The sequence below is a fragment of the Aspergillus mulundensis genome (assembly GCF_003369625.1).
Source record: "Aspergillus mulundensis strain DSM 5745 chromosome Unknown scaffold_8, whole genome shotgun sequence".
Lineage (NCBI taxonomy): Eukaryota > Fungi > Ascomycota > Eurotiomycetes > Eurotiales > Aspergillaceae > Aspergillus > Aspergillus mulundensis.
Genome location: NW_020797896.1, coordinates 1,498,962 through 1,524,336, shown reverse-complemented (window position 1 = coordinate 1,524,336; position 25,375 = coordinate 1,498,962). Strand labels below are relative to the sequence as shown.

General features: G+C 44.0%; 5 protein-coding genes across 5 annotated transcripts; all 5 read left to right on the top strand.

Annotated features, from left to right (window-relative positions):
• Positions 1-733: 733 nt before the first annotated feature.
• Positions 734-2,224, top strand: DSM5745_07861 (URC4/urg3 family protein; the record flags this gene model as incomplete). Its single annotated transcript, XM_026749877.1, has 4 exons — positions 734-886; positions 952-1,291; positions 1,348-1,524; positions 1,590-2,224. The coding sequence occupies 4 exons, from the start codon at positions 734-736 to the stop codon at positions 2,222-2,224; spliced, it is 1,305 nt and encodes a 434-aa protein (XP_026601909.1).
• A 1,223-nt stretch (positions 2,225-3,447) lies between these two features.
• Positions 3,448-5,705, top strand: DSM5745_07860 (Zn(II)2Cys6 transcription factor; the record flags this gene model as incomplete). The annotated part of the gene is made up of 6 exons (XM_026749876.1): positions 3,448-3,570; positions 3,628-4,245; positions 4,313-4,470; positions 4,527-4,697; positions 4,744-5,082; positions 5,129-5,705. 6 exons carry the CDS (start codon positions 3,448-3,450, stop codon positions 5,703-5,705), a joined length of 1,986 nt encoding a protein of 661 aa, XP_026601908.1.
• An 817-nt stretch (positions 5,706-6,522) lies between these two features.
• On the top strand, positions 6,523-7,554 carry DSM5745_07859 (porphobilinogen deaminase; the record flags this gene model as incomplete). Its single annotated transcript, XM_026749875.1, has 2 exons — positions 6,523-6,769; positions 6,821-7,554. The coding sequence occupies 2 exons, from the start codon at positions 6,523-6,525 to the stop codon at positions 7,552-7,554; spliced, it is 981 nt and encodes a 326-aa protein (XP_026601907.1).
• A 3,360-nt stretch (positions 7,555-10,914) lies between these two features.
• On the top strand, positions 10,915-13,773 carry DSM5745_07858 (uncharacterized protein; the record flags this gene model as incomplete). Its single annotated transcript, XM_026749874.1, has 1 exon — positions 10,915-13,773. One exon carries the CDS (start codon positions 10,915-10,917, stop codon positions 13,771-13,773), a length of 2,859 nt encoding a protein of 952 aa, XP_026601906.1.
• A 1,787-nt stretch (positions 13,774-15,560) lies between these two features.
• DSM5745_07857 (formate/nitrite transporter family protein) lies at positions 15,561-16,622 on the top strand (the record flags this gene model as incomplete). The annotated part of the gene is made up of 3 exons (XM_026749873.1): positions 15,561-15,845; positions 15,917-16,037; positions 16,096-16,622. 3 exons carry the CDS (start codon positions 15,561-15,563, stop codon positions 16,620-16,622), a joined length of 933 nt encoding a protein of 310 aa, XP_026601905.1.
• Between the last annotated feature and the right edge of the window lie 8,753 nt (positions 16,623-25,375).

Here is a 25,375-nt window from a genome sequence, read left to right as displayed (position 1 = left end):
CTAGCAGGAGGAATAAACGACACGTTGCCGGGGGGAGGTCTCGACGAAACTCCCGCAATGGGTTTCAGGAGACAATGAGCCGGATATCAATATCAATCGCACCTCTCACTACTGCTCGCACAGGGGATTGGCTGTGAGGCTTAGGCGCTGTTGAGGTTTTCGCGTCGGGTCTCTGTGGTCATGGGGGATTTGGGGAAGGATATGTTGATTGGCGACTATTCCTTGTGAGTCCATAGAGAGGTACTATTTGCATGAACGGGTCAGTCTTTCATTATTGCTTCTCACCTCGCAGGTTTCGAACTCCGTGTTGGAGCAGGCAGATGGTATATATTTTGGACAGGTAGTGATGCACGATTCGGCGTTGGCTGATATTGCGATGATGAATTTATCTTCTTGCGCTCATTTCTGCATTAAAGTAGAATGGCCACCGCTCTCAGTAGCTTGCTTGAGACTCCAGGGCTGTTGATGCGCTAGTCAATCGACTTGATGATGTTGGTGTTGGCCAGCTGAGCTGGAGATCTCCGAATCCCAGGCCCGCTTATCTCCGTCTCCAACTCTTATCCGATAAGCCACTGATAAGAGGTGATAAGCCGCTGATAAGGCCTCCATATGTAACCAACCCCGCACGTTGGACAGCCTTACATCCTCCCTTGTCCTACCTACCTTTAATTCACTCTCGTTATCCTTTCATCATCCGCTTGACGACGGTTAGACCTGCTTGATACCACCCGCAATGTCCGACCTCAACCCCCTCCTGACCCTGCAAGCCGTCCGCTCGCGAGCCCACCTCGTCCTCGACCTCGCGAAGCAGAACGCCCTGAACCACTTCGATTACCATCCCGAAAGGCTCGATGAAACGGTGGAATATGTTATTGGGATTATCCAGGTACGTAGGCTTTATCAACATCGACCCCCTTCAACGTTATCTTGTTAACTTACCTTGTGTCACAGAGAGACTTCGGCCCAGACCGCTACGACACGATCCCGCCCCACGGCCGGTGGCAGCACTTCGAGGTCGGCTCGGTCCCGCGAATCGATAAGTTACTAAAGCAATGGGGCGAGCGCGGATACGACGCGAAAGAGAAAGTGCGGAGTCTGCTCGATCTGTTCTTTGTTTCGGTGCTGCTGGATGCGGGGGCGGGGGATTTGTGGACGTTCACCGAGCCTGGGACTGGGAATGTTTATAATAGGAGTGAGGGGATTGCGGTTGCGAGTCTCTATATGTTTTTGGGTGGGGAGTTTGCGGGGGAGATTGGGACTGACGGAGACGGGAGGAAGGATATCGTTACTGGTGAGTGCTTGAGTGGTCTGCATAGAGAGAAGCGGGACCATACTGACTGTATCCAGGTGAGGGGTTGAAAAGTTTCAGTGTTGAGGCGCTATACCGCGGGTTCCAGATCAACGACGAGACGAACCCGCTTGTCGGTGCGGCGGCGAGAGTCGAGATACTCCAGAGACTGGGCGCGTCGTTGTTGGAGAATAAGGAGATCTTCGGCGAGGCGGGAAGGCCCGGTGGGCTTGTTGGTATGTGATCCAATTCCACCCACAGCTGCTTTTGAAGTTGAATAGATGAATGCTAATACGTCCAGACCACCTCACCCGCAACGGAACCGACAACCTCGATTACGCCGAGCTCTGGAGCACACTGCAAACCCTCCTCATCCCAATCTGGCCGTCAGATCGAACAAAAGTAGCCGGGAAGCCTATCGGCGATGCCTGGCCGTTGTCAGCACTCCGTAAGCACGAGTCGACAGCAAACCTCGACCCCGCAACAGCCACAATCGCGCCCTTCCACAAGCTCACCCAGTGGCTCGCATACTCGCTTAAAGTCCCCTTCGAGCGGCTTCTTGGCACGGCATGGACGAATGCGGAACTGGGCACCGGTCTGCCGGAGTACCGCAACGGCGGGCTCTTTGTCGATATGGGTGTGCTCTCACTAAAGCCAGGAGCACTGGAACGTGGTCTCAGAACCTCCGGCGGTCCATTACCCTGCTTTGGTGCAGGTGATGATGAGATTGTTGAGTGGAGGGCGATGACGGTCGCGCTGTTGGACGTTCTGCACCAGCGCATTAACGAGAGTGGACGTTTCGGCGATGTGAAGCTATCACTGCCGCAGGTTTTGGAAGCTGGATCGTGGAAAGCCGGGAGGGAGACTGCGGCACAGAAGCGACCGGAGACAAGGTCGAGTCCGATTCTGAATTCGGGGGATGGGACGTTGTTTTAGATGTAGTTAGTATGATGGACTGTTATCTCTGTGGAGTGTAGATATAGCTCAGTAGTGGGCCTTTGGTGGAGCTGAAGATCATGCACGATGAGGAAATATCGAGTCGGTATGGTATCTTAGAGCGTGAGGCGAGCGAAGTTGGGCATCGTCTCTTACGATAAGGCCGGAAGGGGCATTAGCTTTTTGTCTGTTATACGGAGAGTTGGAGACTGGAATTAAACTATAAACATTTTTCTGTTTATGTACTGCTATTTTTAGTAGGGAAGTTAAGGGCTCATAACTTTTGGATAAAAAGCAAACGCTTATTTACTTAAAACCTATATAATATGTTTGACAACCACCCTGGTATCTCGGTAACAGAACAATAGCGGTGTAGACCGCATCATCCCCGCGAGCGTTGGAGATACTCCAAGTCCCCTGAAGACCAGTATACCAAAGTAAGCATGGTTCTGTTGGTCTATCTCTCTGTGTATCACTGTATTCTGCGTACGGATAACAGATCATTGAATAAAAACTGCCCGATCAGCTGATCGAGACGATCTCCTCCCACTATTTCCGGGGCTACTGCACGCGATTGCGGGGACACATGTGGAGGAATTCTTCGGGATAAATTCCCACTGGCGACCCAGTGTGTGTACGGAGTATAGAGTGTATCAAGTGTGGTAAGTTGATACGAGGTTCTCTACCCGATCCGGGATTTGTGGTCGTACCTTCCTTAGGTCGTCTGCCTACTTCATTAGAGTGAGGTAGACTTCATTCAGAGTAATATACCAGGCTATTCCTCTCCATTGGATCGCCTAAGCTTGCTTGACCCAAGTCTTGTCGTCATCAAGGATGCTGATTCAGAGAATCAACAATTCGAGCCGTGAGCTGTGATTGGTGGAGCGAGTCTCCGGGCCAACCGGAGCAAACGCGCACAAAGCTCGGCCTGCCAGTGGGACTCTCGATCTCGCTCGCATGTCCCTCTGCTCTCGCCGATTGGCCTGATCGCCCTTGTCAAGCTTCACTTGAGGTGTTCGGCCTTTGTCTCGGATCCTCCCAGGCGGCTGGGCCCCTTCCATCGACCATGGACCGACGCCCCAGCTGGAGATAAATAAGCCTGCTCCTGCTGGGAACTCTTTTCCGGGACGCGATCTGGCGCCGGATCCCTCGCGTTGAGCCTCGTGCCAAACAAACATCCCCCTAGCTCGATCCTCCTGCAAGCACCGTAGCCACAGCCTCCCATGTCAAACTCACAGTCCCCCGCTTCCCTTATAGGCCCGGACGGAAATGCCGCAACGGAGCGGAATCCAGCGCGCAAACACAAGACAACCGCCTGCCAGGAATGCAAGAAGAAGAAACTCAAGGTGAGTCGCCCTTGAACGCAATTCGCTGGTAAGCGTGCTGACCCCGCGGGGTATCAGTGCCGGGGCGACCCGCCGTGCCAGAACTGCGTCGCAAACAACATCCAATGTCTCGTGAACGAACAGGCCGACCAGCGCCGAAAGCTGCCACAGAAACGTAAGCTCGAGAGCCTGGAGCAGTCGAATGATGTCCTGCTTCGCTTGCTCAGAGCGATCCGCGACAGCGAGAACAAGAAAGTCGCCCAGCTCATGAATCTCATCCGCAGTAATCCGGCCGTGTCGGAGCTGCAGGAATTTCTTGCGACGAACTTTTCACGGTCGGAAATTGAGAAGACCCCCGAGCTGCAAGAGGTACATCAACACGTCCTGCGCGAAGAAAGTGTTATTCTTGAAGAAAATGCCATTCTAGAAGAAACCGCGCCGCCCCGGCCACGACGGATGCTGGACATCCGCCGCCTGGCCGATAACCCGGTGTATCGGGTGCCTGCGAAACCGTGGACCACTGTCACCGATGACGATGATCTTGTCTCGCACCTTGTTTCGCTGTATTTTACGTGGACTAACCCGGTAATGTGCTGGGTCGACAAGGATGTGTTTATTAAGGAGATGCAAAATGGGGACCCCCGCAGCCGGTACTGCACGCCGTTCCTGGTGAACGCGATCCTCTCTGTTGCTAGTGTATGTTGAGTGACTGGTAAATGTCCATCTACCTTTTGTCCAGAGGTTTCTAACTTATCTCGATCAGTACCATTCCGATTATCCTGAAGTTTTTACAGTTCCAAACGATATAATGACCAAGGGGGAGCAGTTTTATGATGAAGCGCGCCGGCTTCTGGAGGAAGAGGAGCGGGAGGCTACCGTCAGTATTCCAACGATTCAGGGACTTACAACTTTGTGGTTGAGGTTGGTTATCAAGAGGTTCCTCTTTGTACCGAACAGCGGATTGCTAATCATATCAGATTGGTCTTGGGGGGCAAGGATCGTCTCGGTTGGATGTACCTCGACCTTGCATGTCGCGCGGCGGAGGAGTATGCTGCCGCAAACCCACCGCGGCCCGCGGAGAATGAAAGTGATCGCATCGAGGAGAGAGTCATGAACATGGCGCTATGGGGAAACTTCAGTATGGCAGGGTATGTTCATATCAGTTCCATGTCCTAACGCTGGCTAACGAGGCAGTACTTCTGCGGTATCGCTTTTGAAGCACATCCATATTCAGCCACCCTCGCGACCGCGCGTTCCAACGCACCACGATCCAAACGACGTTTGGTGTCCTTATCCTCGAGGAATCGACCCGGTACCGGGACACCATCTCTGTGTTTTTGATCGGTGGTGTGACCTGAACTGCATCGCGTTCGGTATCAGCAGGGCATTCTACTCATTGCAGGAGCGGGTTCCAGCCTCGGAAACACCCTCGACAGTCACCGAGTTGTACCGGCAATTACAGGGCTGGTACGCAAATCTGCCGCATTGTCTTGATGTCAATACCGCGGTCGTCCCTCATGTCATCGGCCTCCAGTATGTTGTCCATCCTTCACGTAAAAACACAGCTAACTGATTGCAGTCTCTTCTACCACACCAATGTCATCCACCTATTCTGGTCTCTGCAGTCATATTACCTTTCCGAAGGCGATCACGAAAAGGCCCGATCCGCACGAGATTTCAGTCACCAGAACGCCCGTCACTGTGCTCAACTCATCGCCATTCATCGTCAACGCTGGGGAATTGACTGCATGGCACCTTGCACCATACAGTGGGTCACAATCGCGCTATCCGCTCTGCTAGGCGCCCTCGACTCCGCCGAGAACCGGATCGCCTTCACAGACCTCTGCACCACTGCTCGGGCTTTCTCCAGGAGATATCCCATAGCCAAGGGTATCATGCGGATGCTCCAGCTGACGGCAAAGCAGATGCAGGTAACCCTGCCTGAGGAAACGGACGCCCTGTTTAGCTCGTTTGCGGCCGAAGCATGGCATGAACATGACGGGGAGGGATTCAGCAGCTTCTACCCGCACTGGACGACGGTGATTCGCCACGGGCCAGCTCGGCAAGATGACGATGTCCTAGACCGGTTCCTGCAGAAATGGGACAAGCTCACTATTTCGGATGATGCGTCGCAAGATACCCAATCCCCAGTGTGAAGATCGCCAACAAGGCTGAATATCAAGGCCAAAAGATAAGTTTTTCTATGACGCCGTTCAATTGTTGCGACCAACCCCCGGCGACTACCGCAACAGTCGCTTCCGAGCATTCCGGGACCTCGATTATCCCCCGAATGGCTCCTTATCAGCATTGCGGTGACAGCCCTGGCTTATACACGTGGCCTGGGGTCCTACAGTTGCTTCCACTTCCACTTATCTCCCGGGCAATCTACGACGCTCAATTGACATGATGCATATACTAGTTGCGCCGGTTATATACTATCCGATTCAATATAGGGGTGGCAATTGGGCGCGCAGACTGGTAATCAACAGCTGCCCATTGCATCATGCGAGTCATCAATCAAGTGCTCTATTGACGAACTCGAATCGGTGCCGATGGATTTAGGGGATGACTTATTCTTCTCGCACTTAGTGGGCCAATGTTTAGAGGTTAAGGTTAGTATAGCGTGGACTATATATTTTGCAACGCATTCGAGTTAGAATCGAATTACGGTTCACTAAGCCGTAGGCGTTGGCCTTGAATGTTGTGAGATATTACTAGCAATTAGATGACGACAAAAGGGTCAAACTGCAACTGCTATTATGTCGATCTGGTGTTCGAGCATTAAGTTAAGGAAGGAGAAAGTCCGAATGAAGAGTTTAGTGCGTATGCGTATGCGTATTTGCTTGGCAATAAGTAGGGCAGGCGGATTATTTATCCGCGCCGATGGCCTTCGCCTTAAATCCACGCGGGCGGCGGGACTCCCCGCACTCTCATCCAAAGTTCCTCAACAGGAGTCAACACTCAAAACCAATTATGGCACCACCATTCCGGATCGGCACACGCCGATCGAACCTCGCTGTCGTCCAGGCCGAAGGCATCCGCGACAGCCTACAACGCCTGGCCCCCGACCGAACATACGAACTCGAAGCCCTCCGCACCCTCGGCGACAAAGACCAGTCGACTGCACTGTACAACTTCGGAGCAAAGAGCTTGTGGACCGCCGAGCTGGAGGAGAAGCTGACCTCCGGCGAAGTCGATGTTGTCGTCCACTGTCTGAAAGGTACTATTTACACCCAAGGCCGGTAACTGAGCGCTCTAGAACTGTTGACAGACATGCCGACCAGGCTCCCGGACTCGTGCGATCTCGCCGCCATCCCACCCCGCGATGACCCACGCGACGCCCTGATCGTCAAGGCCGGCCTCCCGTATACGAGCCTGCAAACGCTTCCCGAGGCCGCCGTGGTAGGCACGTCCTCCGTCCGCCGATCCGCGCAACTCCGGCGACTCTACCCGCACCTCCGATTCGCGAACCTCCGCGGAAATGTCGAGACACGTCTGGCTAAGGTCGATGACCCCGAGAGCGAATACACGTGCATGGTGATGTCGGCTGCTGGTCTGGAGCGCATTGGGCTGGCACACCGGATCACGCAGTATATGGGGTCGAAGGACGGGGGGATTCTGCACGCCGTGGGACAAGGGGCGCTAGGGTTGGAGATCCGCAAGGGGGATATTGAGACACTGCAGTTCCTCAATCAACTGGGTGATTTGAAGTCGACGCTGGCGTGTCTTGCGGAACGGGCTCTCATGCGCACGCTTGAAGGTGGCTGTAGTGTTCCCATTGGCGTTGAGACGGAGTGGATTGATGAGAGCCTTGGTCGTCTACGGATGACTGCGATAGTTGTTAGTCTGGATGGCGCCCAGAGTGTCCAAGACAGTATCGACGGCCTCGTGCAGACAGAACAGGAGGCAGCGGCTCTGGGGGAGGAGTTGGCTGCGAAGCTTGTGAAAGCTGGGGCGGACAACATTCTCAACGCCATCAACGCCGACCGCCCACCCAAGGATTGATATGCCTTTGAAGCTTCCCAAGCCGTGGTAAATAGCTCCTTTGTATTCCCCGGATTAGCCCATGGCCCTGTAAAAGTGGATCCGCCACAGCGGGAACTGAAGCCGAGTGTCGCGATCGGGAACAGCATCCGTTGCTCGAGATAATGCTTGGATTGTATACATAGCGATAGATGCTCGCCTAGGCCGAGGCGGTCTGATGATCGACACTCCTGCAACGGCAGGCTGGAGTTTCGAATTGACCCTTTGACGTGCTCCACGGGCAATGACGCAGGGAAACCGGGATCCCACCCATAATGAGTAATATAAATGGGTTTATAAGCCGTTGCATGTCACAGCTTCACAGCACAAGCAATCAGAGGTATCGGAACAAAGAAACATGGCAAAACATCCCGCTGTGTCTTCTGCCAAACAGACGACCACCCCGGCACCCCTAAAGTCCAGCTTCTCACCGAAGGCCTTCCCCGTTCTCAGTTCTGATTGAAGTCCACGGTGTTGCATTATCTACCGCGACGCAGACATCGCGAATCGCAGAAACCTGTGGCCTGTTACGCCGCACGGTATCCGCTGCAATGATGCACGGCGAGGTCATTGCCGTAGGCGACTACGTCAAGACCATTGCTATGGGCAATAGAGTTGCACCAACTTGGAACATGTATGTGATGGCTGTAAAACTAGATCGAGGCACTGTTGGAATTATTGATGCTTGTTGAAAGCATGTTGAAGCTAATCACCCAACTGAAGTACACAAGGGGATTATATCAAAAAACGAATGAAGCAGATGCAGAGAAAGGAGTTGGCCGTGATCTCCTTGCTGATGCATCTTGACACAGGTAATGTGCCATGGTACTATATCCAAAACGAGCGGTTGGACACTAAGCACATAATCTCCAGGTTAGAGCGAACCCTGAATCCCTAGTACCATCTATCTAGCCCCCCAAAACCCGCCAGAGTAGGCTATGCACAGACCCAAGACAGCACCGGCGCAAGCCACTGCCTGGGATACCGCGCCGAGCCCGGGCCCGGGCCCACGATGCGATGCGATCACGCTCGCCGTCCAGGACAGAAAGTCTCCCATTTCTTATCCACCTTCGCCACGTAACATGATGCTCCATCGCCGCCTCCGCTCTGCTTGGTACACTGTGCAAGACGAAGGTTAGAAGCGCATCTACCAAGGTCCAGGGTGTATGCCGGACTCAGCAGCTGAGCGTGAGAGTTGGGCTTGGAAACTGGAAAGGAAACCAAAGCAGGTTCTTACACTGCCGCGATCACAATGACTGTCAGGGGTAGATTTGCCCGTCAGCCAAGTCCAGTGTTCATTGCATGCGGCCCGGCATGGCATGGAATGGTAGGAAGAGTAAGTGGCACACACCGGTTCATTCCATTTGCTAGGCAGCTGGTCCCATTGCATTTCTATGTTCGGTCACGCGTTAGTCGGCGCAATTGAAAGGACAAAAGGGATGGATAGCGGCTGCAAAGGCATGTAGGAAGAGGTAGGACCGGGGTTTCATACTCCGCAGTTGTGGGGTCTTGTTCCCTTGGGGCATCTCGCTGCTGCTTCGGCTGCGTTGGCATCGACGGCGAGCTCGATATCCTTGTTAGCCGTCGCCTCCACGGCGCCTGCGGCGTTCTCTGCTGGGGCAGCGAGGGTCGCGAGGGGTATGGCGAGGAGGGCCAGGGCGAGAGGTGCGAAGCGCATGGTGGCGGATGGTAATGATGTTCAAATGTAGATGAGGAAGATGAAGGCAGCGCTTGACTACCTGGAACTGGGGCTTTGGGGGGATGTGGTGTTCTGTTGATGGAGTCTGAGAACCTGAGGGTTGTGGGCTCTGTTGTCCTGGTGGGATGCCCATATTTATACCTTGCCTTGCACTCTATTCCTGTTTCAATCTTGCGGGTTCAGTGGACACGGGAATCCGCACATCGATGGTCCATTGTCGCTCATCCTGCTGTCTGTCAAGGTTGGACCCTGTCCTGGTCAAAGGGTCAAAGTGCTGGGGAGCATGCATGACTGTTTGACCTCACAACCCCAGAGCGGGGACGGATTGTTTGTTTTTTTCTATCGTTCCGCAGAGCGGCAAGCAGGTCGCTGGGCATGGTGCCTACCAGACAACTGGAAGGTCGTGGACTTCCGGTTTCTATCCACTCCCGAACTGCGCTGTTCTGCCCGCTGCACATGTGAGCTCCAGCGATTACCCATTTTGGGCATTACCATGTGATGACTGCATCTCACATACCCCTCTTTGAAGAAGCAATTGATCCCATTGCTTTCAACATCCAGTACTTTCATGCGGACAACGCTAGACCTGACTACGTTGAGTCACCTCACCTTTCATGGTCATTGGACGTCTTCGAATGTCTACGCGCATAGCTCGGCGTCCAAGCTATCACTTCGACGTATTAATAACATAGCAGAGTGGGAAGTATAAGACTGGGGTTCCACGAAGGACGCCTTCGGAGCGGCCCGTCATCCATGTCACGGCGCCAGAGGGGGTTGACCTCGATATCCACTTGCAGGGGACAACTTGGTACATTGGGTCCAGCACATTGGACGCTTGAGCACGAGTGATGTGAAAGCTGCGCTCAAGCCCCCTGATCAACAGTGCAGCAGGGCGCATGGACGCAGCAGACCCCAGCCAATGATTATGTCCGGGCACTGCAGCCTCTCGGTCCATTTTACAATACCCTCTTCGCCTCATTTCCCTCCAAAGACTATGCTATCGAGGACCAGGGGTCATAGTCCTAAACAGAATATGCACAGCTTTCTTTCAAGCGGGCGCCAGGCGCTCGAGCCTCTGGGTCTGGGGTTGGTGGCTTAGGTACCTATGCGGTGTAACAAGCGCCTGGCTGTCACCTGTAGGGTGCATGGATGGCTGATCCTGTGGCCTACATTAGGCGAACACCCCGCCCAAGCATGGCATGTTCTGACGACGTCCTTGGTTGACGCTAGTTGTTCGTGACAGTGACGCGAGCTGCATGTTGAGGTACAATTTTCTAACCACCATGCCATCACTCGCTGTTTCATCGCCTCCCAGCAGCTGCTCAGAGACGTACAGCAGCTATCACGCCCATCGACTAGGTGTCTGTCTAATGCAGTTGGTCCAATCGATAGACCATGGCGACCGTATTGCTGGTAATACTCCTAAAGGCACTGGACGCGTATGGTATAGCGCTCCTCTCTATGTCCGGAGACGATCCGGTGGAGAACTGTGTGTGAACTGTGGGGCCTGAAAACTGTGCCTTGACCAATTTTTATCCTCTGTAACAACGCATCTCATCACATACGACTCCGCGACCTGCAGACAATGCCGCATTATGTCGAAAAATCTCGATGGACAGAGCAGACCTCCGCCACCCGCAACAATGTCCCAGCTTGAAGCCCTGCTCCGATCAACAGATCCTCGATCCGCATTGCAAGCCGCCGTGCAATCAAAGCAGCTTGCAGTAGCGAAGTTTCTTCTGGAGTCTTCGGACATCAATTTGGAATCAGAATTCGGAGGAGAACTCCTCCTTACGGCAGGCAGTAAGCCCGATCCAAACATGCTCAAACTGCTCATGGCCAAAGGTGTGGACCCGCATTATCGACGAGAAGACTGTCGAAAGGCGATCATCGTCGGCCCGCACCAGGATATTGTGGACTCTTCTCTTTTAGTGGCCATCTGTCACGCTTTTGCAGCCCGAAAAACACGGGCCTTCTGGGACAGTGCCGAGACCGATACTGGAGACTTGGCAGACCTTGTCGAGCCATATGAACGAGCAATTGATTTAGCTCTTGCTTCTAGTTGCGATGTGAATACCCCAGGCTCGATGGACAGGACTTCGTTAAACTGGTGCGTGCTGAGCAGTATGCCTGCGCAGATCATACAGAAGCTCCTTGACCATGGCGCCGATGTCAATGCCGAAGATAGCGAGGGTAATACACCGCTGCATTTGTACTACCCCTCTGCGGAAACCGAAGCAGTTCTCGGCATGCTAGTTAAGCATGGCGCGAGATCGGATAAGCGACGCAAATCAGATGGAAAGACACCATTGCATACGTGCGTGGACTTGGGATGCCGGAAACATGATCTCAATATGTTGCTCCTGCAGCAGCATGTCAAGGACTGGAACGTTACTGATTCTAGAGGTGATACTCCGCTACATCTGGCGGCCAGGATTCAGATTACCCCTGAACTAGCAATACGGTTGCTTGAGCAGCTCATATCCCTTGGTGCGGGTATCAATGAAGCGAATCATGATGGCGATACGCCCGTACACCTGCTAGACAGCATAAAACTGGGCTCCGATGATATCAGAGCTATGCTCGTTGCAGCGGGAGCGGATTTCGAAGCGCGAGATAGACGAGGAAGGACGTGGTTCCTCCGCGCTGTTCTCGAAGAGTCCAATCTCACTGAGAGAGCGCATTCGGTTGCTCTCGATCTGGGGTTGGATTTCCATGCCGCTGATTACGAAGGAAACAATGCTCTTCATCTCGCACTTGGCAATGACCGGCCGATTGCAAGTCTTGAGTATCTCATTAAGGCCGGTGTCGATCCATGCCATGCGAATCATAACGGTGACACGCTATACCACGCGCTCATGAGACAGTGTTTCCAGTCCGCCTCTACTGACCTCATTGCAAAGCTTACCGTCCTTCGCTCAACGAGGCCAGAAATACCCGCTTTGGCTCAAAATCACCGCGGCCAGACCCTACTTCACTGCGTGTGCAGTAAACCACCCTCATTTCCCGCGTATCGCGATATGCTCTATACAACCCGTAATCCCCTCGAGTGTTTCTCTGAATCTGAGATTTCCTCCATGGTACGAACCTCGGACAATGAAGGCACAGTACCAGTTCATGCAGCCGCAATGACAGACGAAAGTCTCGTTTGGTGGCTGATCACCAAAGGAGCAGATATATCTGCCCGCACGCATGACAAAGAGACTCCGCTGCATCTCGCTGCTCTTGCTCGGCAAAGCAACATTATCGGCTTACTTCTTGAGACGTATACCAAAGCAGAGCGAGTCAAGGCTGTGAACGAAGCAGATATCCATGGACGCACGCCACTGCACTACGCATGCTGCTCTGGGCGGCCTGAAAGCGTCAGGCTGTTATTGGATGCTGGGGCTGATGTTGGTATCGCTGATAGAGCCGACTGTACGCCCCTTCACGCTTGCGCACAGCTTGAAAGGAAACTAGAAGTCCGGGGTTCGAATCATGTTGGTTACCCGAATGACCATCAGATACGCTCTGATGACGGATCCTTGCGGGTAACAGATATTGTACACCTGTTGTGCGAGCGCGGGGCGGATATCATGGCAGTAGATGGACAGGGGAATACTCCTATGGCTCTAGCCATAGGCAAAGGAAACAACGAGATGGTCGCTGCCCTTATGGATGTGATCGACAATGGGTCGCCGGAGCAGAAAGCAGCTTTTGAGAAGGCCCATGCAATTCGTCTTTCTGCACGATTGTATCTAGCCAGTGGACATCTCAATGCTGAGTCAATCGTTGGCCAATTCATTGAGAACAGCACTCTCAAGGATGATCCCGCAGCCGCGGTCCAAACCTGCGACCAACTCCTCAAACTCGGCGCCTACAGCGTGATACAAGAACTCTCCAAAACGGGCTTGCCGCTCTCTGGCGCAGTAGGTCCAAGGAAAGTTGACTTCCTCGAGTCCCTGGCTCGTTGGGGCTTCACGGATCTATTCCTTAAACTCGGCCTTACACGCAGCAGAAGCCTCAACAGTCACAACTGGATAAACGGGTCCATCTCAACACCATTCTCCGAGATGTTCGATCTTCGCCCATTCCTCTTAACCGTTGTCTCAAGGTCTCTACCGAGCATGGACCTCCTCTCCCTGGTCGTCGAGACTTTCAGCGCAGACGTCAACATCAAGCTTGAAAAGCGCCAGCGTATGAAAACAGATGTCTCCGCGCTGCATATCCTCGCGGAAGGGAAGCACTGGTGGAATACAGATGCTGTCGCGTATTTGCTGAAGCACGGCGCGGATCCGAATATCGCTGATGCGTTCGGACGCACGCCGCTCCATGTTGCAGTGAGTGGGGGGTATAGACGGCTAGGGATTGTGAGGCTTCTGCTTGAGCATGGTGCGGATCCGGATGCGAGCGATTGGAACGGTAAGACGCCGATTTGTCTTGCGGTGGGAGATGAGGATATGGTCGGTTTGCTGGTGCGGTTCGGCGCTGGGGGTGCGGCTGGGGAGGCGCCGGTTTCGTGATCGGGTGCGTCCTGTCTCCATCTTCGCCTCGCTGGTCTTCCCTGAGCGCGAATATCGTCGAACCAGAGTTAAGCCTACTATATTCGGAGGCGTGGCAGAGGACAAGGTTCCGAAAAAGACTTTGACGCCGGAATGCCCGGGAACGCAGGCGTGATCTAGTGGACCCGTGGAACTCTCACTCAAGAGCACACCGAACACTGCAGATTCTGGCCATGATCGATATCTTACTCTTGCCGTCTACCGAGGGTAGAAATGTTCAGCATGATGATGCCGATGGGGCTGTACTGCATATCACCGCGCGGACTGAACTCAGGCTGCTGAGCTCTTTCACTCGTCTTCTTTCTGTGCGAATCTGCAAGAGCTGAGCGATCGACAAACCCCCACTGAGAGGATCTCAATTATCATATCAGGAGAGAACAGCTATGGACAGTTCAAAGACTTTTTGTTCCTCGACAAGCTATGATTCCGAGCGTCGGTCTCATGGTCGGAGCAAAAGAACGATTCCCTGCTCTCGAAGGGCCTTGTCAATTCTGGGTGGATAAAAGTCCTCTCACAATCAGCACTTGAGAACTTATTTACCACTACGTCACCCAGTGTAAGCTTACCTATCTTCAGCTCGATCGCAAGGTACACCATCAAGTCCGCACTGCAGATCTAGCCTCGACGAGCTGCGAATCACAGGTTGTGATTGGCCCGTCAGAGCGCTGATAAGGCGATTGGCCCAATGAGCGAGCTCGATTCCCGTCACTGCGCGGAGTCTCGGACATGTCCAGCAGCTCCAGCTGTGTTGGAGGCACCGCGTCGAGCCCTTCCCTGGCCCCAGCGAGGTGGATAGATCTGCTCCGGAGACCCCATGCCATGGGTTGCCCGTACAGCTGGGTCGCTGGAGATAACGAAGGTTATTTGGACTTTGCTGTCCTTATCATGATCAAGGATTTGCTGCCCAAACATATCTACCAAACAGCGAACAAGTCTCCGGCAACATCGCAGCATTAGGCGCTGTGATATATGGATCATCATCCTTTTGCCGTAGTCCTGTTTTCCATCCGCGGTTCTTATGGTAGCTGGTCCCCCAGCCGTCGGTCATTGATAAGGCAATGGCGGTGGCGCCCTCTCAGCACGCAAGGCGTCAGCCATCTCCGAGCCACGTCGTACATGTCTCTTGGCCTGCCTTGTATCGGCATTGCCAAAAGCTTCTCATCAACAAGCTTTGTTTGTACTCCGTCTGCGACGGTGCCATGGCGATCGCGGCAGCAGCGCGAAAACAAGCACCTGCACCTTGCCATCAATCGCCGATCGCGATCATCCAAAAACAAACTTCGAGATGTGCTATCTCTCCAATGGTTTGCGACTAGTTCCCGATCGAAGGGTGCAGTGGGCAGCGATCAACTCTATCTCTTTAACTCTTATCAGCCCCAGCAGTTTAACTTAGTCGCGGATTTCCTTTCTCCGCGGAACCCTGATAAGACCCCAGAGCCCAGAGGCCCTACCTACGCCCTTCTGGGGAATCCGAGCTCGGCCTGCGACTTGACTCCGGGGCTCCAGGCCCTGCGATTCGTCCCGGAGTCTTGGACTCCTGAGTTTCGTGCCCTAGGCCTGATAGTGTCTAATATCTGACGATTTTCTGAGCTGATGACGATCCAGATAAGCTTCTCTGCGCTCTTATTGGTCAAGACACTGGATGCAGGATGCTATCACTCAGGGCTGAGTACCTATTAAAGCTCCCTGTCTCTCATACCTAGGGATCCCGTCGACGGCTCCCAGCTACACATCCTCAAACCGCCGCAATGCCGCCTTCAATCGACGCCTACACGCCCGCCGAGGTCACCGAGTTCGTCTCGCGCGCCGGCTCCGTCAAGGGCCATATGCGCCTGGACAAGGTCTTCTTCAGCTCCGTCTCCGCAGGTGGTTTGCTTGCTCTTGCGTGCGGCACAGTCCTCAGCACAAATGCCAGTCCGTGGTTCAGCGAGAATGCGCCGGGGTTGATCCGTACGATTAGTGCGCTCGTCTTCCCGTATGGGTTGGCCCTGATTATCCTTACCGGCGCGGATCTGTGCACGGGGTCGTTTATGGTACGTTATATCAGCCTTGGTATTGTCAGATGGGACAGCGCAGACGGGATGCTAATACGTTCATTGGGAAGTTTACGACCGTCGCTGCCCTCCACCGCCGACTCTCCTGGCCGAAGATGCTCCTCCACTGGTTCGTTACATTCTGGGGGAACCTTTGCGGCTCGCTATTCGTTGTCTCTATCATCTTCGGCTGTGCGCCTCCTTCTTCTCCCTACGATTCCTAATGACTCCCCACTGACAACTGCTCCAGACGGCGAAGTCTTCTCCGCCGACCCCTTCCGCAGCGCCGTGATAACATTCGCGACAAAGAAACAAGTGACGCCCGAGTTCCACAGCATATTCCTGCGCGGGATCGGATGCAACTGGCTCGTGTGCCTAGCATGCTTCCTAGCACTGCAGGGCCGCGACATGGCGTCCAAGATCATCGGCATCTGGCTCCCGATCTACGCGTTCGTGTCTCTGGGCTTCGACCACGTCGTCGCGAATATGACGTTCATCCCGTTGGCCATCTGGCTCGACGCGCCGGGGATCAGCGTGGGGCTGTATATCTGGAAAGGGATTATCCCGACGCTGCTGGGGAATATTGTGGGCGGTGGTCTGTTCGTCGGGACGTACTATTGGTACATGTACCTGCTTCAGACGAACCCGGTTACGTTGACGGGGCTGAGGAGGAAGGCTGATGGTGGGAGTGAGGGGACGGTTACGCCGAGGATGGAGGATGTTGAGGCGAATGCGGGTGTGGTTCAGGGGGGTGAGGGGGGGAAGATTGGTGGTTGATATGGTATCTTCCATTTTGACATCCTGCGCTGCCTACTAGACATACACTACACCTGCACTATCCCTTCGTAATATACCCAGCTAATACAATATAATATTCATCCATACTCAATGCTACCATACCCCCTCGGCTGGTAGTCACTCTCGGGCATAGCTATCCGGCTGCGCCACCAGCTCGCCCATCCACGGCGTGATGTACGTCCCGTAGCGCGTGCCGGGCACCTTTGCATACTGGATGGTCACCTCCTCGACACTGGCGTCTTCAAGGTACTGTCCCAAACACCCGATCGCGATCCCGCTGCCGCCGTTGCAGGTCACGCCGCTGATAACGATATTCGATGGGCGCGGCTTGATCGCGATGAAGGAGTCGCCGCCGGTGAATGTGAAGTTGGACAGGGTCAGGTTCGTTACGTCCATCGTGTCTGGGCCATGGCCTAATTAGTACGGTACCATATGGTATCTCAAAGGGTGAGGGGGTAGAGTAGGGCGCACCAAACCCATCCGTATTCTGCGCCCAGTTTTCCTCCTCCGGCGCAGACGAGTCGTCGACGGCCATGGTGATATTCGTGAGATGGAGATCTGTCCCGCTCATGACGTTTATGCTCCAGAGTTGGGGCTGCCAGATCGCGAAGTTTGAGACGTGGATGGCGGACACGTTCCAGGGGACGAAGGGCTGGCCACGTCCACGTCCAGCACAAGTTTGCGTTACCTATGATGGAAGAGAGCTGGGGAGGGTTTGCAGGTTGGTGGACGCACCATCTGACGTCCCGACCTCGTCGTCCCAGCCTCATCGATATACCAGACCTCGCCGTTCCCGTCTATCCCGCCGGACCCGTGCCCGTTGATTGTGATGCCGTCGCCTGAGAGGATGAAGCCTGCAGCGTGATTCTGGAATTCGATTGGGTAGCTGTTTGCGCCCCAGTAGGTTAGGTTGTCTGAGAACTACAGGGACCATTAGGTATCACCTCTTCAACAATATAGGTTGATAAGGATAACAGGGGTGCTCGTACCAGCCACGTTCCTTTCAGTCAACCGTGACATCCCTAACATGCGGATTCAGCAGCTCGGTATCCAGTATGTTTTATTTTCAGGGAAGATAATCTTTCCGCCGTTGTTGCAGTGCTGGAATGCGTCCAGGATGTTGGGGACGTCGTTTTCGTGGGAGCCGAGGGGATGCACGATGCAGGTCTTTTGGCCGTGGTTCAATAAGAACTCGAGCGAGGCGCCTGATAGTGGTACCAAGCTCAGGAAGGCTGTGAAGAAGCGCATGTTGGGAAGTATGCTATGAGCTGAAGAAGAACCCAAGTGCACATCCTTTCATGCTGCTGCTTAATGGTTACATAGCCCTCTGTGATATGTTTAATGCTCCGTGACCGCGCAAACCTTACAGCTGTCCTCGCAAGTGTCTATGTCAGGCCCGTGGATCTTGGGCACATTGAGATGTTACGTCTTTCCACCTGTCATAATTCTATCCATCCCCCGCTCTGCAGATCACCTGCAGACATCCCCGCATTCTCTGGGGCTCGGGGTATTGCTTCCCGATGGGTCAGGGGATAGGATGTTCGCAGATCTGGACTTGGAGCACATGGAAACAACCTGAATCAATGGATTTGCCCAACGATGTAGGTAGTGAGCTCATGGACTCATTGGGTACAAACCTGCTTTTTTTTACCGCTTTCTCTTTGGGCCCTGGTCGGACTTGCCAGTGGTAAGTGACGAGGAGAACTTGGATTGGGCAACTGCGCATACTATGACAAGTTTGTATCTTGTGGCCCTCAGTCTACGTCTGAGGAAAGTGAATACAGTGAGCGGTATTGCAGGTAGCGGACAGGTAACAATGAGCCCCCACCCCAAAGCTGGCTTAAAAACGTAAAGATTATAAGCAAGGACACGGCGTACTACGCCTACACCCCCGATGACGAGGTAGGTGTACACACTCCTAACCGCCCTGAGCCGTAAGCAGTAATTCTGGATCAGGAACGCGCCCTACTCCTAATGGCGTCAGGCTGAGAAATGGACATAACCAAAAGAGCTTTTCTGTATGAGCTTTTCTGCATGAGCTTTTCTGCACTAAGTTATGAGGTCTTGCTTCTCGCCATGGCTGCCTTCCGGTGTAGGCAAAACCTCAGTTCATGTTTCAGGGTGTCGGCCGGATCTGACAGCAATTCGTCTTCAAGCTTTCAGCCCTAATGTAAAACCAGCTGCGGTATAACGGGCTATTACCACTGTTAGAGCGTAGTATACTACTTGCCCTATTATAGCCCTTGCCTATTAGCTTAGTTAGCTATACTAAGTATAGCTTTATTATTATAGCCTAGTTAAATATAATTTTTAAGCTTTTATTTTTAAAAAGTTATATACCCTAGGTAGCTTTTTTTATTAAAATATTATATTTATTTATATATAACTACTTTTTTTATTACTACCTTTTTTTAAAATTTATTTACTTTAAATATTTATTAAGTTAAAAATATTTTTTATATAATACTAATATTTTTAACTACTTAATATAAATTTTTTGATTATTTATTTTATATAACTTTTATATTATCTTTATATATTAAGGCTATATAAAAATTTATTTATAATATAATTAATATTATTATTATTAATTTTAATTTTTATAAAATTATTATATAGCTTAATAATTAAAAAAACTATTATTTATAATATAAATTTTTTAAAATTATATTTTAATTTAAAGTATTTTATTTTTAGCTTATTATTATTAAAAAAGTTTTTTTATAGATATTTACTAAAGCAAGCTATTATTATTATTAAATATATTAATAAAAATAATATAGCTTAAAATTAAGTTATTAAGCTTATTATTTAAAATTAAATAAGTATTTAATTTTTTTAAAATATTAAAATAAAAGTAAAGCAAGGGTGCTAAATATAATATAATTATTTTTTATTATTATTTTTATTCCTAATACTTTATATATAATATATAAATTAAATTTTTAGCTTTTATAATACCACCCAAGCCTTTTATTATTTATAAAAGTTATATAACTTATTTAGTACTAATTTTTTTTGAAAAGCTAGTAAATACTTAATATAATAAAATATATTAATTAATAACTAAAATAACTTTTTATAAAAATTAAAAATATTATTATTAAGCTAGTAATTATTTAAACCCTTAATTGATAAGTTATATAATATTGTTTTTATTATAATAATTTTTAATTTATATAATATATAGCCCTTTATTACTAGTTATATATAATATTTTATTAAAATATTAATAATATTTATTTACTTTTCCTGTAATATAAACTTAATTAAATATAAATATTTAAAATTATTTAATATATTATTAATACTACTAGCCACCCTAGCCATAATAGCTTTATTTTTATTAAAAATTATAATATTATATAGTATATATATTACTAGTTATATAATGATTTTTTTTACCTATATTAAAAATTTAGTAAATACCTAGTTATAAAATAAAGGTAACTTTAAAGGCACTAGCACTAGCGCCTGTTAAGGCTATAATAATAAATTTAAATATTATAAAAAAAAGGTCAAAAAAAGTTATAGCGCCTTTACCTTTATAAATATTATATAAATAAAAATATTATTATTAGTGCTTTATAATAATTAACCTAAAAGTTAATTTAAAATTTTTTATTAATATTTTTACTTAAAACTTTACAGGCCTTTTCAGGCGCTAATATTATTAATATTAACTTGAACTTTATATATATAAACTTTATGTTTATATAACTATTAAATTTTAATATTAATAAGCTAAATTTTTATATTAAATTAACTTATATAAATATTAAACTAGCTACTAATAATAATCAAATACTTAATTTTAATACCTTTTATTATATAATATATTTTAAGCATAACTTTATATTATTTTAATACGCTAAAATTTTAGTTAAAATAACTAATAATAATAAGATTTTTACTAAAGGCTATAATAATATTATATTAGGTATTATTAATAAGTTTAATATAAGGTAAAATAAAAATTTTTTATTAAAAAATATTTACTACACGCCTAGCTTAGCTTATAATCTATTATTAATTAAATAATTTATAAATAATAATATTTATATAATATTTAATATTAATATTATTATTAAACTTACTTAATATAAATTTAGTTATATACGCCATCTTGCTTAAATTTTATTACTATTTTTATTTAAATATTAATACTTTTTTTAAAATAATTATCGTGCTTGTAAATATTTTTATACTTAATTAAAATATAATTTTATTTTAGGGCTAATAACAGCCCGGGTAAAGGTTTTTAATAAAATAATTTTTATATATTTAGCTTATTAATAAGCTGCCCGTGTATTTAAAAGAAATTAAGAATTTTTTTAATATATTATTAGCCTTAAATTATATAAAGGCCTGTAAGTTAAATAATATAAGCTGTTGGAGGTAGCTAGCCGGGAGTTAAAGGATAAGTTATCTAGGTTAGGTAACCCCGCGCTACTGCCTACTATAATTAATAATTATGTTATTTTTAGTTTTTTAATACTTACTTAATATTATTAAAGCTTTTTGCTTATTAGGTTATATAGCCTAGTTAGCCACTATTTTATAATTTTTTATTAATTTTTTAATATATATAAAAACCTTAAAGCAAGTTTTATTTTTTATTTTAATTTAGTTTATTTTTTTTATAATTTAAGGCTATATTCACGCGCTAAAGTCATGCCTTTAAATTTTATTAATTAAATTTAAATTTTATTAATTATTATTTTTATTTATTAATTATATTATACTACTATATTAATATAGCTACCCCTTTAAAAAATAAAGTTATTAATATTTTTACTTTTACCCCTTTTATTTTTATAATTAATAAAGGTACTACTAGCCCTTAGCCTAAGGTAATTACTTAAATATTTTAAGCACTAGTAATATATTATTAAGGGATATTTTATAATAAGATTATTTTATTTTTTACTTAGCTTAATATTTGAAAGGTTGCGCAGCGCCTAAAAGGTAAAAAAAAATATAAATAATAAAACTATATTATTAGTTATTTTTTAATAATATTAAAAATTAATATTATTATTAACAAGACACTTTCCCGCCCTAAAAAATAATAATATTTATAAATAATAAAAGGCAGCTTTTTTATATATTACCTACTAGTTATTTACTTAAATATTTAATAAAATTAATAAATAAATTTATAATATTTCTAAAACCCTAAAGTTTGCTAATAATTTATATAATATTATTATAAAAATAATAAATAATTAAAATATAATTTAGGCTTGGATAGCTAATATATATATATTTAATATAAAATATAATAATTATATTAACATGGTTAATTATATTAATATATTTTAATAGGTAAATAAGGTTTATACCTACTTAAGTATTAAAATAAGCATGTTTTATTTATTTTTTATTTTTTTATTAATTTTTGTAATAATCTCCTAAACTAGGTGGATAATTATTAATATATATTTATTAATAAGTTACTTAAAGGCTATTATTAAACTAATTTTTTAAAGTTTTATAATAATATTATTATTTATATAGCTATAGTATTAAAAGTTAGTACTATAATACCTAAAAATAGACCCTTACCTAATTTTAATAAAAATAATAATAAAAATAATAAAAAACTAATTATAAAAAAGTTAAATAAAAATAAAAAAAAGTTTTTTAAGCGCAAGGGCCCCGGCCCGGGATAATTAAAAAAAATATATTTAAATAAGTTTATTAAGCGCGAGAAGTAGTATATAAATAATAAATATTATATATATTATTATTTTATTAGCTATAAGTTAGGTGAGTATTTTTATTTAGTATTATTTATTTATATTAAAAAATAAAAGCTATTACTATATATCTAGTGTTATAAACTACTAAAAAAAGTATTAATATTTAAAAATACTAGTTAAAACACTACTTTACAAGTAGCTAATAATTATAACTATAGCTTTATATTTTATATAGCTATTAAAGCTTTACTAACTAAAAAAAATTAAAGCTAAATTTTTAACTTTAATATAGCTTGTTATTTTATAGGTAACTATTTATTATTTTTTATACTTTATAAATACAGGCTATATAATAAAGCCTATACTTATAAAATAACTAATACAGGTAATATTATTATTCGCGGTGTTAAAAATGCTTGTATTTATTTATATTAAGTTAATAAAAGCTTTATTAAGTATTTTTTTAAAGTATACTTTAATTTAAACCTAGATTTTAACCTCTTGTTAATAACCCAAGCGTGAAAAAAAATAAAAATTTAGTAAAGCTTTAAAAACCTTTTTATTTATAATATAAAAATAAATATTATTACTAAATTAATATATATTAAATGCGGAGTTTTTATTATTAATATAGTTTTTTTAAATATATTTATAAATAAAATATTTACTAAAGCGCTAATATTTAGTAAAAATAAGTTAAAAATTATTACTAAAGCAGTTTATAAAAATATTATATAAATATATTATTATTTAGGTTACTACGGAGTTTTTAAACTATATAGTATAATTAATAAAAAAATATTTTAAAGTTTATTTATAATATTTATTATATAGTAAATATTAAGTATAAAGTTTTATAAAAAAAATAATAATAAAATAACCTAAATTATAATAATTTTATAGTAATTTAGTATATAAATTTTTAAATAATTTTTTTAATAAGCTTTAATAAGTTTAAATATTACCTAGTTATAATAAATAGTGTAATTACTTTTATTATATAAATATTACTTAAAAATAAACCTAAGGCCTTTACTATAATAATTAACTTTAATAAAAAATTATAAACTTTAACTAGTTACTATCCATGTTATTAATAAATTAATAAGGAATTAAAGTTTTTTTATTTTTTAAATTAGGCTAAAACTAAAAGTATTTAAAGCAAGGTAATACCTTCATGTATATTTAAGCTAAATAATAAAGTTAAGTATTTAAAAAGGGTATTTTAATAGTATTACCCGCGTGATAATAATTAATAATAGTTTATTAAAATATTTATAGTTATTTACTATAAATAATATAACTTACTTAGTAAATTACCTTTCTTACCTAGGACACGTGAAACATAAGCTGCTTATATAAATTTAATAAAAGTATTAATATATTAAAAATTTTATATTTTTAATAAATATATTTAAGGTTTTTAAATATCGCGCCTGGGTTTATATTTTTTAAAAAAAAATTATATTTAATTAAAAAAAATAATACCTTGGGCGTGAGTTAAATATTAAATAAAATATAAAAAAAATTATAGTTATATTTAATATATTTATATATTATTAAAGCATAAGCTTTATAAATCTTAAGATATTATTATTAATAAAAGCTATATATATAAAAATAATTACACTAACAGGCGCCTAATAACTATAAATCTTATTAAAAAACTTATAAATAAAAATCCAGGTATTATTATTATAGTTATTAATAAGGTAATATTAAAAACTATTTAAATTACTAACTATAAGGTACTTATAATATATTATTTTAAGTATATAACTGCTTGCAAGAAGGTAGAGGCTATTAAAATAAATTATTAATATATTATTTAGTAGAAAAAAATACTAATTTATAAAGTTTTAAAGCTAAAAACACCTTTAAATATACTTAAAAAATTAAGAAATTAGGCGCTTGTAGGTATAATATATATATAATAAATTATATTATTATAAAAAATAACTTAAAATAAGCTAATTTTTTAGCTAATATAGCGCAAGAAATTCTTAATAATTTAAGTAAAAATATAAGTTAAATATTATTAAAATTATTTTTTATATTTATTATTTACCTAACACTTATAAAGGGGCTATTAGTTTAATTAATACTTATAAATAAGCTATTAATTTCTTAAATACCCGCGTAAAAGTTATTTATTATTAAATTTTTTACTTTTATAATATTATTTTTAAGCTTTATATTAACTCCGGAGGCGCTATATACTTAATACTTAAATTTTAATATTTACTTATATATATAATAAGGTTATAAACACCTACTAGGTAAAATTAAAGCCTATATTAAGTAAAAAGCATAGGAGTAAGACCTATAACTAGTAAATATAAATTTATAAATTATAAGTTATATAACACGCGAGAAACACTATTAAAAGCTATTTAAAAAATAAAAATATTTAAATAGTTATATATTTCCTAGTTAAATCTTAATAATTTAATAATTTAGCTACTTAGGTAAATAAAAATAAAGTTATACTTGTATAGTATTATAAATTTAAAGTATTAGCACCTGCTAAGGGGCTATTAATACTATTATTATTACTAGTAAACTATTATTTAGGTTATTAGCGCTGCAAGGTGCAATAGCTAGGTAATAATTAGGCTATTAATAAGGCTAAGCAGGTTACTAAGCTAGTAAAAAAGTATAAAGCATGTAAATATATAATAAGCATAATATTAAATTTTATTAGTAATAATAAAAATATTAATACTAGTAATATTATTATATTAAATAACTATATATAAGTTATAAAGTTAAGATATATAAATTAATAGCTAGTGGTAATAAAATACTAAATTAATAATATTACTAGTATAAAGGCTTATAAGGTTATTTATTATTTAAAAAATATAAAAATTTTGATAATAAATAAATATTTGCACTTAAAATAAATAAATATAATAAAGTTAAATACTTTAAGGCGCGCTAGGTTATATGCGGTAATTAATAATAATTAGGTATTAATTTTATAAATAGTACTACTTTAGTTTTTTTTAAATATTATTATGTAAA